We start from the raw sequence: 14,671 nt of genomic DNA on the forward strand, positions 1-14,671 counted from the left end.
GTTTATTTCTCCTAGTCTAATGGTCATGTCAGCTACTTTTTTGCTACATGAGGAAATACTTTAAGACATATGTGTTATCTAGCGAGCCATGTTATAGGGGATTTTGCATATGACCTTACACATTTTTGCACCGGATTGGTGTGGAACAGCTTGCAGCCTAACACGGCAAAAATTCACCATCTCTCTGTCTCTGTGTCTTTCTCCTTGTCTGGTGGTCATGTCAGTTGCCTTTGGCTGCCTTGCAGATAACAAAATCGTCTCTCACCTGCTGGTGGCCGAGCCAGAGAAGATTTACGCCATGCCTGACCCAACAGTACCAGACAGCGACATCAAGGCCCTGACTACGCTGTGTGACCTGGCGGACAGAGAACTAGTGGTCAACATCGGCTGGGCCAAACATATCCCAGGTAAGAACAAAACAACTGCTGAACACTGACTTTCACACTGAGCCTAACGTGGTTTCGTGTTGTGGCAGTATACACACACATACATTCATACATAAAAAAAAATATTTTATAATTCCAGAGTACAGGAGATTTTATACACACACCCACACACATATACAGGATAGACACACATGCTGTGAAAATTGGCAGAGTACAAGGTTGGAATCAGCTGCTCCAATTGCAGTTCAGGCACACTTACACTTACACAAGTACACTGGTGCTGAGGCCTGACCTTTCAGCCTAATCCTTGATCTCAGACAGTCTGAACTGTTGACTCCACCTGACCCACCAAATGCCCTCACTGGTATCACACCTTCACACACACACACACACACACATATATTCTGACCTTTTAAACCGTCCAATCCCCTTACATTCGATATGTATATATGTGTGTGTGTAGGTGTGTTTGTGAGTCACTGTACCATATTTATGACAAAGCCCTTTGAAAAACACAGCTTTAGCCTTCTGGTGAACTATGTATGTACTGGTATTACAAGTCACAGTCCCAAAAATGTCATACAAATACACAACAAGGATAATATGAGGAATATCTACCTTCACCTGTGTAGAGCAAGGTTTTGTTTTGTTTTTAGTTTTTGTTTAGGTTTTGTATTGTTTTACGAGAGACGCAATGTGTACATGGGCACAGAATTTTTTTTTAAGCTAAATGTAATTGTTTGAGGTCACGATGAATTGATTAATTCATATTTTTTTATGGTAACAATCTTAATATAATTATTCAAATTCTATTGATAAAGCAATGAATATATGTTGATATATACAGTAGAATGTGATGTCTGTTTTAGCCTGTAGCACAACAGTGTCACTCTACAGGTCAATCAGTAAAACAGAAGAATCTAATCTGTTTAAACTAACTCCTTTTCTCTCTTAAAATGACCCATAAAATGAGAAAATTGAAATAATGGCAGGATACACAAATAAACCCAAAAATGAGTAAATAAGAAAACAAAAGAGAGGAAAAGAACAAGACTGATAATGACAAATGCATGTGGTTATGGAAGGTAAAATGAAGAGGAACACAGGTAGCAAGACGTATGAGATGAAAACTATAATCTGGTTTTGGTTTTAGTGAGGGAGCCTGCTGGGACAGCAGAGAGGAGGGACGAGCTGTGTCTCAGATTAACACAGATTAGCACAAAGATTAGTCTCATTGTCGACTGGAAATATGGTTATAGAATAGAATAGAATTACCGCGCTGCCACTGCTCAAACAGTATAGGGGGTTGTGAGAGTATAGGGGGAAGGCACCAGATTAGAGGCATAAATACCACTCAGTCATGCTGCGTAAATCTATAACAATAAAGTAAATGGCTTTGGATAACAGGGTCTCCACAGGATATATAATATATCTTATCAATAAATGTGAAAATAACAGAGAAAGGGAAAAAATAGATGAAGAGAGAGAGATGGGAATATACATTGCTTCTTGTTAGAGTATTGATCGATATGCTGCTATATGGACAGTAAGCAGACATATATATTGATCCATATACCAAGTATAGCCCTTTGAATATTTATTTTTCTCTTTCAAAACAACATATAGCCTTATTCCAATAGTATCTCATTTCCTGTAATCTCCCTGTCCTGCGTTCTAGTATTTTATGGTTTCTCTTTTAATCCATATCTCTGGAATTCACCTACTGTGTATAATACATTCATACACAAAAGGAACTTGCAGATACATGCAAATATATAAATATGATGTATATTTAATGTATTGTTTTGCATTGGGCTTGCCTTTTCTTTTGATCACTACTTTTACAGGTGAATGGACTGAGTTAGCTTGGTTATGCGATGTGTGTGTGTGTGTGTGTGTGTGTGTGTGTGTGTGTGTGTGTGTGTGTGTGTGTGTGTGTGTGTGTGTGTGTGTGTGTGTGTGAAGGGAGTGAAGCGCAACGATTGCTTGGTGGAGGAGAGAAGATGGCGTGATTAGATGAATGAGAAAGGCAATCCACTGCTCACGGAGAAAGATAGAATTCTTCATCTTCCAAGTGTGTATATGTGTGTGTGTGTGTGTGTGTGTGTGTGTGTGTGTGTGTGTGTGTGTGTCTGATGTGAACACCTTATGAAATCCTCATTGTTTACACCACTGAACACTGATCTAATACTCTCTCTCACACACACACACACACACACACACACACACACATATACATGTACACACAGAAAGAGATCTACTGTTCACTCAGGGTGTAAAGGATTTGTCAGAAAGAAGTACGCCTCCTCAACATTCTTTATCAGACTCCTACAAAAACACACACACACACAAGACACAAGGCAAACAATAAAGAGTCTACAATGACTTAAGTCTTGAATAGAATAGAATAGACCTGTTAACCTTTTTGCAGACGTGTGTGTGTGTGTGTGTGTGTGTGTGTGTGTGTGTGTGTGTGTGTGTGTGTGTGTGTGTTTGCGCGGGGTGTACATGTGAACACTCACATGCACACGTCTCTGCTCGCCATGGTACAGTAATTTTTTTAATCAAATTGATGGAGAGAGACAGAGAAACAAAGAGAAAAAAGACAGAGGCATAGAGAGGAGAGGTGAAGCCAATTTATGCCTCATGATATGGCTGTGCTGCGCTGCATACACACACACACACACACACACACACACACACACACGTGTACGCGCATACACGCACACACAGGCTGCTAACAGTGGTAACAACGTGTCAAGGCGAGCGCCAGGCAGCTAATTTGAAGTCATTAGATGTCTGCCGTACTGGCAACAATTTGTTACGCTCACACACACACAAAAACACATCGCATACACACACTGAGTTAAGAGCCGTCTGCAGATAGCGAGGAGGCTAAATTGTAAACTAATTTAAACATCACTCAGCGTTAGAGAGGCTGCCTGCAAGACAGGCCCCCGGATAACAAGGCTAGGCTACGCGCGCGCGTGTGTGTGTGTGTGTGTGTGTGTGTGTGTGTGTGTGTGTGTGTGTGTGTGTGTGTGTGTGTGTGTTTGTGTGTGTTGCTAGTCATGTTTGACACACAGACTCGCCCAACCTTAGAGACTTGTGACAACACACACACATATACACACATATCTCTTTGATTGGTTCTTTTATTCTAAAGCTGTGTGTGGATGAGTGTGTGCACGCTAATTTCCATACTGATATGGCCTATATGCAAACATTTGATATGTTATTAGGAGAGGAAAATGAGGTTTCAGACCCAGTGTGTCTCTTGTTGTCCCACAAGGAATGGGACACAATCACACATGTGCACCTCACACACCACACATGTTTGTCAAATAGAGAGATGAAAAGCATGCAGACACAGTATTACGTAGAAGTCTTTTTGCTGATTCAAACTGTGGGCAATGAGTGGCCCCACACATATTCACACATTTAGAAGATAAGTATATGAGGAGTATACTGTCACTCTCAGGAAACTGTGGGTATGTGGAAATATTATCCGAGTTATTATTCAGAGGGCACGAAAGGCTTTGGCGTCCAATAATATGGATTAGTGAAGAGAAGATCTCAATTTAATAGCTTGTGTGTGTGTGTGTGTGTGTGTGTGTGTGTGTGTGTGTGTGTGTAAGGAGGAACCAGGAGCGGTCAGGTGAGAGGAGGAGGCAAATATTTAAACAGGAGCGAATGAGAGAGTGAATTAAAAGAAAGAAAGGCCATTCAAAATGAGCCATTTATCTGTCTGTAGAATTAGTCTTTTCATCCTCTCTTTTCTGTTCTTTTACTCTCTCTCTCTCTTTTTGTCACTCTCTCTCTCTCTCTCTCTCTACATAATAACTAAATGACTACCGGGCAGTCATGCCAGCAGCTCTTATCTAGACTCGCGGACACAAAAGAGAAAGACAGACAGGCGAGCACTTGACTTGACGAAAGAGCAAGGAACGAACAAGTGAATGAATCAACGAACGAGAGTCTGAACCTATAACACAGTCTTTTTTACCAGAACGAGGGGCCTTGCCATTAGTGTTTTTTTACAACCCCCTCCCCCAGTCTTTCTTTATTCAAGGAAGAAATTGCTCCTGGGGCCACCCCCCACTTCCCCTCCACTATTCTCTTGTTTCCCTATCTCCTCTTACTTGCTCTTTCATTTCTTACAGTATTTCTCCCTCTCTCTCTCTCTTTCTTTCGTTCCCTTTTCAATTTTGACACTCAGGATAAGCGGTCTATGTGTCTGCAGTAACGCAGAATGATTGAGCTGTAAAAAACGTGGGAAGGGAAGTGGAGGGGGGGGGTTGCTGTCTGTCTATTCATTTAATCGGCCTTTATGGAGATATGGGAGAAGGGGTTTGGGTGATGGGATAGTAGGTGATGAGGGAAGTCCTCTTGCCTCATGTTCTGCATGCTTCTCTCTATCTTTCAGTCTGCTTTAGTCATTTATTGGCCTTTTTTTATCTTTTCTCTTTCTTCCTTTTACTACTTATGGGTGTGAATTAGGATTAAGAAGAATGGAGAACTGAAGAGGAGTTTTGAAATAAAACATACAAGGCTAAGGTGAGAGAAGAAAAGTGTAGAAAATTGGAAGAGAATGGAAAGCAGGGAGGTCACATACATTACCTTAGTATAACCTAGATACTCCCAAAGAGCCTTTAACACAATACTATTTTGACCCGATGGCTAAATATCCCCCACCTCTTTCAACCTCCCGTGTGACCCTCTTTCCCTCTCTCTCTACTTCTGTCTCTTTCTGGCTCTCCCTCCTTTTCTCCCTCTCTCTGACCTGACCTCCCACTCTCTCTCTCCATGGTATCCTTAACCTCTTCATTATCAAGTCAACCTCATCTCTCAACCCCTATCCCTTCCCACGCCTCCCACCTCCCCTCTTCTCTCATTGCCCCAGCCAGCCGTCGTCACTGTCTTTCTCTTCGGTTCTGTCTGTATGTCTCTACAGATACAGATACATCGGCGTTTCTCGAGTCCAAGTTTAGCTCTAGATTTTGAAACGGTCTGATCAACAGCTCATTCAAAAATGCCTTTTGTCTAACATTGCAAAATTACAACGTATTAAGTGAGGCACCCAATGAGCAAAGCCCCCCTAAATCTTTACCTCTGCTGTTGTTCTTCTGTGCTCTTTTTCTTTTGGTCATGTTATAAATGGTTTTCACTTAGAGATTTAGTCAACCAGTTGAGCAGTTGGTCATTCACATTGCCAGACAGTCCTTCAGTTAGTTAGCCAATCAGTCAGTCAAGTAACTGCACAGCCAGTCAGTCAGCCAGAAAGGCACCCAGTCAGTCGACAAATATTGATTAATAGAAGTGTCCTGCTCCTTTTAGCAAATCAAATGTTGAGTCTCAGCAGCCAAGGGGAACCTCTGCACACACACACACACACACACACACACACACACACACACACATGCACAGGCACGCGTATACACATGGATACCCACATCCTTGACTCTGGAAGTGCAGCTCTCTAAATTAACAATGACACACATTATAACACTTCACATTGAGCTCCAAGAGATGCAGAACAGCACTGTGTGTGTGTGTGTGTGTGTGTGTGTGTGTGTGTGTGTGTGTGTGTGTGTGTGTCTGTCTGTCTGTCTGTCTGTCTGTCTGTGTGTGTCTGGCTGTCTGTCTGTCTGTCTGTCTGTGTGTGTGTGTGTGTGTGTGTGTGTGTGTGTGTGTGTGTGTGTGTGTGTGTGTGTGTGTGTGTGTGTGTCTGTGTGATAGAGGAATGCAAAAGCCCAGACTAGTGATGATGTCACTCCCTGGCCCTCCTTATTAAGTCTGGTGTTGTCATCAATCAGCAAAGAGGTTGTTGGGCTTTGGGTCATAGAGTGGTAAATCAACCACCACTCACACAAACAAACACACACTGTTTTCCAATTGTTAAATCAATGGGTTTTATTGGCATGAAACTTCTGAAACAATATTGCCTCCTCCTGTCCTAATTTCTTTACTTCCCCTACTTCATCTTCCAGTCTGTCTGTCCCTCTCAGTGCCATTACCCTGTGCAATAAAAAGGCTGTTCTGGGTTCACATGTGCATGTACACTCATGAAAGCACATACACAGAAATACACACAAACACACAAGCAGGTTTGCCCCCATTCTGTCGGCTAAGGCTAGTTCACATTGACAGTCACAGCATGCTGGGTGCCTTCTTACAGTAACACACAAACACAACACACAAATATACAGTCCATTCACATAGACACACACATTCAGCACAGTGTAAAGAGATAAAAACATTCATATGGCTGTGTCCAAGCAAACACATAAACACAAGTTTTTTATAGGCATAACATGCAAAGGTGAAAGCTTAAAACAAGATTTAAAAAGTTGAGTTGTATGGTAGAAAATTTTCTAATTTAAATCTAAAGTAATTGCAGAGAAATTCAGAGATATTTGATCTATCTGATCTATTTTCTGATAAATTATCCCATCATATAAACTGTAGTGTAAATCAAAATCGCTTTGAGTTGCCTAATTGTAACTATTACTGTAAGCTCCAATCATTCAAACAAAAAAGAAATGTTAACAGTGAACATGTATGTTCAATTCAGTTCAAGAGGCCTTTTTGGCTTGACAACTTAATGTTGCTATAGTAACAAACCCGTTTCAGCTAGTTCAGGTAAAGATTAAAAGAAGTACAACTGACAACACTTTGTTTTCTTTGAAGTGATATAACTGACTCCGCCCTTTTTTCTAATAAAAGTCTAATGAGATCATCTCATAAACATGATTTTAGTAGAATCTGATTTAGATATAAAATCATCACTTAGTTCATTGCTTTGGTCAATTTTGTTTCTTTTGTGCTCTCCAGTACATATCTTGTATATCTTTGTGTTTCCAGTCGCTGTTTTTTTTCCCTCTGAGCTCTGTTGGACGTGTTTGATTTCCATTTCTGCTCATCCCTGAGCTACATAATACATTTAGAGGTTGATGTCTTCAAGAATGTGTTTTTGCTTGTGTGTGTGTGTGTGTGTGTGTGTGTGTGTGTGTGTGTTTCATTGTCCACATTTGTGCATAAGAGACATCTTATTTTCCAGTAGACCACCACCATGGTTTCCTCTTGCAACCCATACAAACAAACACACTCCTGTTTGCAGATGAAAACAAATATTGATGAAATCAAATTATGAGAAGAATATTTGATATCTGAGCTTAATGTTTGGATTAAGTGGGGCTTTCTTTATTGGATAAAGCCTGTGGGTATTGGACGCATAGCATCAATATGAGAAAACAGAGGACGGAAAACATGCACTGCTTTTCTTCCATCTTATCACGTTTTCTTTTTGTCCCTGTGTTTGTGTCATTCTAGTGTTTATAGTTATAATAAGGTGAGATCAGTCAAAGAGGATTGTTTTTAGCATAAAAATCAACAAAACATTTCGTTCTCGTAAAATGAACTTATTATTTCCCACCAAACACAGCATTGTGAGTTATTTTAACAAAATGTAACCCACATTTTGTTAAAATGAATATAACACAATTGAGGGATAGTCTGGATAAGAGCAGAGGCATAGTTATATTATAATATACTGATGTTATTACTACAGGATGCAATGCCTATCTACATTACAATAAATATATAGATAAACATTATATCTAATCTAAGCTGTAAAGGGTCGCTGAATTGTTATGTATGTTGTGATGCTGGTTTTGCGAAAGAAGTTATTTGTACAAAAATGTGTGTTTTGATGAAAACACACACACACATATGCACCTACATATTCAGTCTCTGAGGGCACGTTCAGTCTGTGTTGACTCTCCTGTCTGTCCGATGCCCTGTTTGTTTTGTCATCACCATGTTGACAGTGTTTCCATGACAATGTGCCTATGATGACACTTAAACACAGAGCTTTAGGTGTCTGCTTTAAACACACACACACACACACACACACACACACACACTGGTATTAACCTCTATCAGGTCACACCTTGGTAGTGACACACACCTTATGCCTTTAGAGTCAAGCAACCTGACATATCATACATGCACACATACACATGCACGCACAACTTGCTTCACAAATGTTACCAGCTGTCGCTGTGTCCACGTGTGACACACCATATCAGACCGACTGAATTTAAAATGAAAAATAAAAAAGTTACTTGAAGAGTAGTGGCAGCCAGATAGTGGAGTGGTGTGCATAAAGAAAATATGATCACATCACCAACAGCACCTTTACTAACATCAGCACTTTTAACAAGTGAATCAAATTATTTAATATTAAGAATGACACTGATTTTAAAAGTGGTGTCTGATGAAAATATGTTTTAGTTTTTTCTGCTAAGATTCAGATTACAGCCTCTGATTAAAAGTAATTTAAATAATTTTGATTCTAATCTCTGAAAAATCATGAAATGCACTCGATAGATGTTCAAGTAAAAGTGAGAGAAAAAAACAAATATTGAAGTCATGAGATTTGCGCTCAGCAGCCCATTGCTGTTTTTCTTATTAGTTTGATTACATTAGCAAATCAAATTCATTTGTCTATCAGCCTTTGAGACACAGCCTGCAATCTGAGTACACTGACTAATCTGCATCAAATAATGTCTGTCACACACACAAAACACACACCAGAGAGAAGCTGCATACATAAGCACGCAAACAAGCAGGCATACGCATGCATCATAGACGCACCCATGAACACACAAATGTACACTTCTGGAGTAGAACTAGTACACAGTGAATGTGCACAAATGCACACAAACACAGACGTGCACAGTTTTATAATATGTGACATCAGACGAGCAGTAACAAATAAATCAGCACACCATCTGAGCCCATCATCATCTAAGTCATCACCAGCAAACAGTCAGCTTTTACTACTTTCAATTTGCGTGTGTGTGTGTGTGTGTGTGTGTGTGTGTGTGTGTGTGTGTGTGTGTGTGTGTGTGTGTGTGTGCGCGTGCCTGAGAAAGAGAGAGATGATGTGATATGATATGATATGCTGGCGGGGCATAAAGATAGATGATCATAATTACGCACAGGCCAAACTCCATTTCAAATCATCATCATCCTATTCTATCTGTTGGGGCACACATGTACACACATACACACAGATTCACACACACACACACACACACACACACACACATCAAAAGCAATATAAAGAGTTCACACATACAGGGATTCACAGACACACACATATCACACACCTATGCATGCAACAAATCTAGTGGAAGGAGGGACAGGCTTGTCATGGCGTCACATTATTTCTGTCGGTTCATGCAAAGTTCACAGACAGGCATGAAATAGTTTTCTCTCTCTCTCCACATCCTCTCTTTCTCTTTCTACTTATCTATCTACTTTCCTCACTGTTTCGGTCTCTATATTTCCTTTTCTCCCCTTTATCTTTACATGTTCTCTTTTTCTTATTTTCTCTGCTCAGTCTCTCTGTTTCTTCTCCTACCATTGCCTTCCTCTCCCACCCCCATCATTGATCCTCACCTCCTTCCCCCTCTCTCTACTCTTTCTTCCTTTTTCTACTTTTAGTTTATTCCTCACTCCCCCTTTGTTTTACTCTCACTTGTCCTTTCTGTCTGATGCTCCTCCTGCTCCCTCTTCCACCTTCCCCCTTTCTTTAACCCCCCCCCTCCCTCTCTCTCTCTCTCTCTCTCTCTCTCTCTCTCTCTCTCTCTCTCTCCCTCTCTCCCATCTTCCACCCATCATTCTTAAATAACAGTCCGGAGGATTCATCCTTTCCATCAGGGAATAAGCAGGTGGGAAAATAGGATTGGAGCGTGCCTGTCACCAGCTTGGGACGACTTATGGTCTGTTCACACAACACACACAGCGGCAAATTAAATATATAAATTATATAGGTATAAACACACAAAGACAGGTACACCTTATGCACATACTGTACACAAGAAAACACCTGCATATAGGCAACAGTTTGGGACTGCCCCTTGTGTGTGGCCCAGAAATATTAAAAGGTATAATAGAATAACAATATGTTTGTTTTTTATTATTTATAACCATCCATTAGCTTGTTGGTTCTTTTTGTTAAGGTAAACTGGAGAAAAATAACAGAAAGAACCGAATATGTATTTTTGTCGTAGTTCTTGCTTTTTTGGTTGGTGTCTCAGTAATGTACAATGTATAGTGTGCATGTATTTGTACACAGTACTTCATCCTTATACAAGTGTGTCACTTCCCACCTGCTATGTGGCGAGGACCATGTCTGTGGTCCACTGCTTCACTGTGGGTTCACATGTACACACAAAACACGCATGCCACACACACACACACACACACACACACAGTAATAATGTGTGTATATTTGTGTCTATTTAATCGTGATGGGATGTTTCATCTGCAGGCTGCCATCACAGCTGGCTGCCTTATTGTCTGGGTCAGACTGATGTGCATGTGTGCAAGTGTGTGTGTGTGTGTGTGTGTGTGTGTGTGTGTGTGTGTGTGTGTGCTTCTCTGTGTGTGTTCTCAGCTGAATGCATTTTCAGCTTCTGTTCACCTATTAGTGTCCTGCATGCATGTGTATATACCTATAACTGTTTGTTTGCCAATACAAGAGCAGACACATTTATCTCTGATACATCTAAACACTTTATACTTGAACAATATGTACATATGCGAGTGTGTGTATTGTGCATGTGTGTGTCGTCCATCAAGCCACACACACAGCCCTACCAAACCACTGGCTTGGTTGCTGATGATGACATATGAGTTCCTGGCCTTGGTAATGGCTGTTAAATCTCATAATTACACGCTTCTTTATTGCAATGCATAATGACCCTGCAGCACTATTGGACAATTAATTAAGATTTTCAGCCCAGGCTTTTTCAGGCCCAGATGAGAAGGTGGAATGAGGTCTAATGTTCGTGTCTTCGAGCTAGGACATTAAGGCACGATGCTCTAGGAGAGAAGGCTGTCTCTCTGTGCACATTTGTTTTCATCTCTGTCTTTCTTTCAGTCTGTGTATGTCTCTCTCATTCTCTCTGTTCTCTTTTTTCTCATTGCTACATTGTTGAACCCTTCCTCTCAAAGCTTGTCCTGGATGATGATATTGGAGACCATATCTCTAATCTGTGAATGGTAAATTAATCCCTGTGGAGTTTCTGTGGTCCTCTCTTTATGGAAAGATACGGGGGATTAGGAAGATAGAATCAACACAGCCTCATAATCTCATATACAGACACCTGGCTTGGACAGGGACCATTGGGTTTTGTTTTAAAGCCACAATCAGCAAGTTTTTATTCATACATCAATAGTGATTTAAAAAACAGAGAATATGTCTCATGCCCCATTCACAATTTACTTCTTTTGAACTATAATATATTTTACCTGTCATATATATACTTTGGTAGCCCTTTCTAATGCAAAATGTTGTTTGTGACAGTGACAAAATGAGTGTGAATGTCATCGCAAATAGTCTCCTGCTAATTCTTTTTTTAGACTGCAGGGCTGCCCATTTGCTGATGCTTGGACTATGGATTTACTCTTTTCAGGAGAATATGTTATGACAGGATATTGTTCTGAAAAGATAATCCACCAAGAGATCAATAGACTGTCACAACCCAGTTAATTGAACAAGCTGGGAAAATGAATTCCTCACAGACCAGATAGATAGATAGATAGATAGATAGATAGATAGATAGATAATTTGAATTGAAAACCTTTGTTTGATCTTGATCTTAACCCCAGTTGAGTTTACGTAATTTAACCACTGGCTAGATAGTAATCCCCAAAAAGTATTCCTCCTTTTCACTTCTTCCACATAGAGAACTGGCAAACGATGCTGATGAGATGTGGTGCACACTGTTGCCAAATGACAAAGCAAGAATTGTGGTAACGTACAGTACTTGGCAATATTGTATGCCACTGACTGGATGCTGCCGATGGCCTGAGAGAGACTCATCCTTTGTGTGTCTCGTGGAGTCTTTACAGACGTGGGGTGACTTTCCCTGGGGAATGAATTTTGAAGTTAGGTCCAATCAGTGTCTTAGTGTGTTTCTAATGACGCTTTTGAGTAAGTGGCAAAACGTCATCAAAACAAAGCAGTAAGTCCAGCTGTCTGATAGGCATAGAAATATTCACATTATGTCCTGTTCATTCGATTCATACCTTTTTTAATTTTTCAACTCACTTTTTTGTCTTCAAACTGTCTGTGTGTGTGTGTGTGTGTGTGTGTGTGTGTGTGTGTGTCTGTCTGTCTGTCTGTCTGTCTGTCTGTCTGTGTCTGTGTGATAGAGGAATGTAAAAGCCCAGACTAGTGATGATGTCACTCCTGGCCCTCCTTATTAAGTCTGGTGTTGTCATCAACGTGCGTGTGTGCGTGTGTGAGAGAGAGAGAGGCAGAGAAGGTTGGTGTCTAAGCTTCTCAGTTTTTTGTGCACATGGTTAATTCCCCTGACAGATTTGTGCACACATGCTCACACACACACAAAGAGTGGTCATTCCTGCCTGCATCAGCATTGTATCAAAGGAGGGAGAGACAGGATACAGAGTTACAGGAAGATGGGATGGATTGAGTGAAAGAAACAGGCAACGAAAAAGGAAGATATAACAAATAATGTTGGAAAACAGAAATTATGTATGTAGAAATTAGTTATTTTACCAAGACATTGTCAAGCAGAGCAGCACTCTTGACTCTATAAAGAGACAAGAAGACATGGCCCCATTGGAGCTAGCTGTGGCACATGCCCACACACACACACCCTCACCCACACACTCCTTGACATGGCCCTTGCGGGGCTAGAAGTGGGTAATTAAAATGTAAATATTGATATTTTATTATTTGAAATGCCTCCACTGCAATGCTCTTAATGTCACTCCATCTGTCGTCTCCACAGAGACTCGGGGTTGCCCTCGACGTTCGTCTGCCCCCACCCAAGCAACCCCGCCACGGCAAAAGCTATAACACTCGACACACGTCTCTGTGTTGCCGCGTCTCCATTTTGGCTCTAATTAAGTGTTAAATATTAGCACCCGCAACCACAGAGGCAGCACACACCACACATGTAGAGAATACAGCACACGACCCTCCTCTCCACCTCTGTCTCTTTCCCCTTGACTCTCTCTTTCACGCACACACAGAGCACTACAGCAATGGGAAAATTTTAAGTGTTAATCTTGCAGTGCTGCTGATGGTGTCTAATGTATGCAATTAACAGTCAGCCAGGGCTGAGGGTTTGGTAATTAGCTTGCTGTTCACACTGATTAGAGGCTACTGCAACCCTATGACTGCTCTACTCTCCCCGAGGCCGCACAGAAAAAAGAGGGGATATGGTAAAAGGAGAGGGGGAGGGTAGGAGGGGAAAGAAATAGAAAAAAGATATTTTAGCCAACAAAATAAGAGGGGATGGAGGTGAAGGTGATGACGCATGTTTGTGTGTGCATGTTCATGTGTATTAGAAAAGTGACTGATAGTGTACAGATACCAAATTCATTCATATATTTGAACAAAAATTTGTCACCTATCATCCATTGTTTATTTACGATATGTGCAATTCAATGCAGACGCAGTACAGTTGAATAGGCAATTATTTCATATCAGTAAACTAAAAACTATCACCAAAACCTAACCCCAATTATAACCAGACAATAACAGTAACATCATCCCCCTCTCATGTTTCAGGACATGTAAAAAAAGATCTGTTTTGAATAATAACTTTTTTTTTCCACAAGGAGGTTCAATAATCTCGTTAAAGATTATTAAAATTACATTTACTCCTCCCTCATGAAAATCCAGAATTTATGAGTAGGCTACATAAATATCTTTTACTTCTAAACTAGTTCCGATGTCAAAAAATCCTGATTGTACGAAATTTTAGGTGAACACATGAATTCAACAGATGAATGTGAAAACAGCCTTCTAGTATCAAACTCGTATCAAGCACATCGTAGGTCAAACATCCAAGTGAAGGAACAATAAGTAAGAACACATTTTTGAGTGGCAGTAGACTTTAAATGTTTTTTTTTTCTGTTACAGCAAAGTTGTGTTACTTGAACTGTTTTGTTTTATCTGTTTGTTTCACTTAAGCAAAATGATTTAAGGAGGATTGAGGCAAAAAGGAGGATAGAAATGGACAGTAAATCTGTTCCATTCTGTTCATCTTTTCACAGACACTTTTGATGCACTGAAAGGATTTTGACAAAGCCACTCGATTTTTCTGTCAATGAGATAAAACTTAATTTGTGATTTGCACTTTCATATAATAGCAACTTCACTTGACACGTAATGTTTTTATAATCTAATTGACTATACACATGTATGTGGGTGTGTGCCCTGTATGTGAGTGTGT

The 14,671-nt window shown here is 40.4% G+C and overlaps 1 protein-coding gene across 11 annotated transcripts in view; it reads left to right on the top strand.

The window, feature by feature from the left end:
* The window catches only part of esrrga (estrogen-related receptor gamma a), a 174,553-nt gene that overhangs the window by 142,872 nt on the left and 17,010 nt on the right, over positions 1-14,671 (top strand). For 7 of the 11 annotated variants that reach the window (XM_035999364.1, XM_035999365.1, XM_035999363.1 and 4 more), the window contains one exon: positions 225-407. In XM_035999364.1, coding sequence (XP_035855257.1) covers positions 225-407 — 183 coding nt within the window. The remainder of the gene's footprint in view (positions 1-224; positions 408-14,671) is intronic. The other 4 variants (XM_035999361.1, XM_035999362.1, XM_031314201.2 and 1 more) reach the window with 1 other exon arrangement.

Source organism: Sander lucioperca, chromosome 3, assembly GCF_008315115.2.
Source record: "Sander lucioperca isolate FBNREF2018 chromosome 3, SLUC_FBN_1.2, whole genome shotgun sequence".
In the NCBI taxonomy this organism is placed as follows: domain Eukaryota; kingdom Metazoa; phylum Chordata; class Actinopteri; order Perciformes; family Percidae; genus Sander; species Sander lucioperca.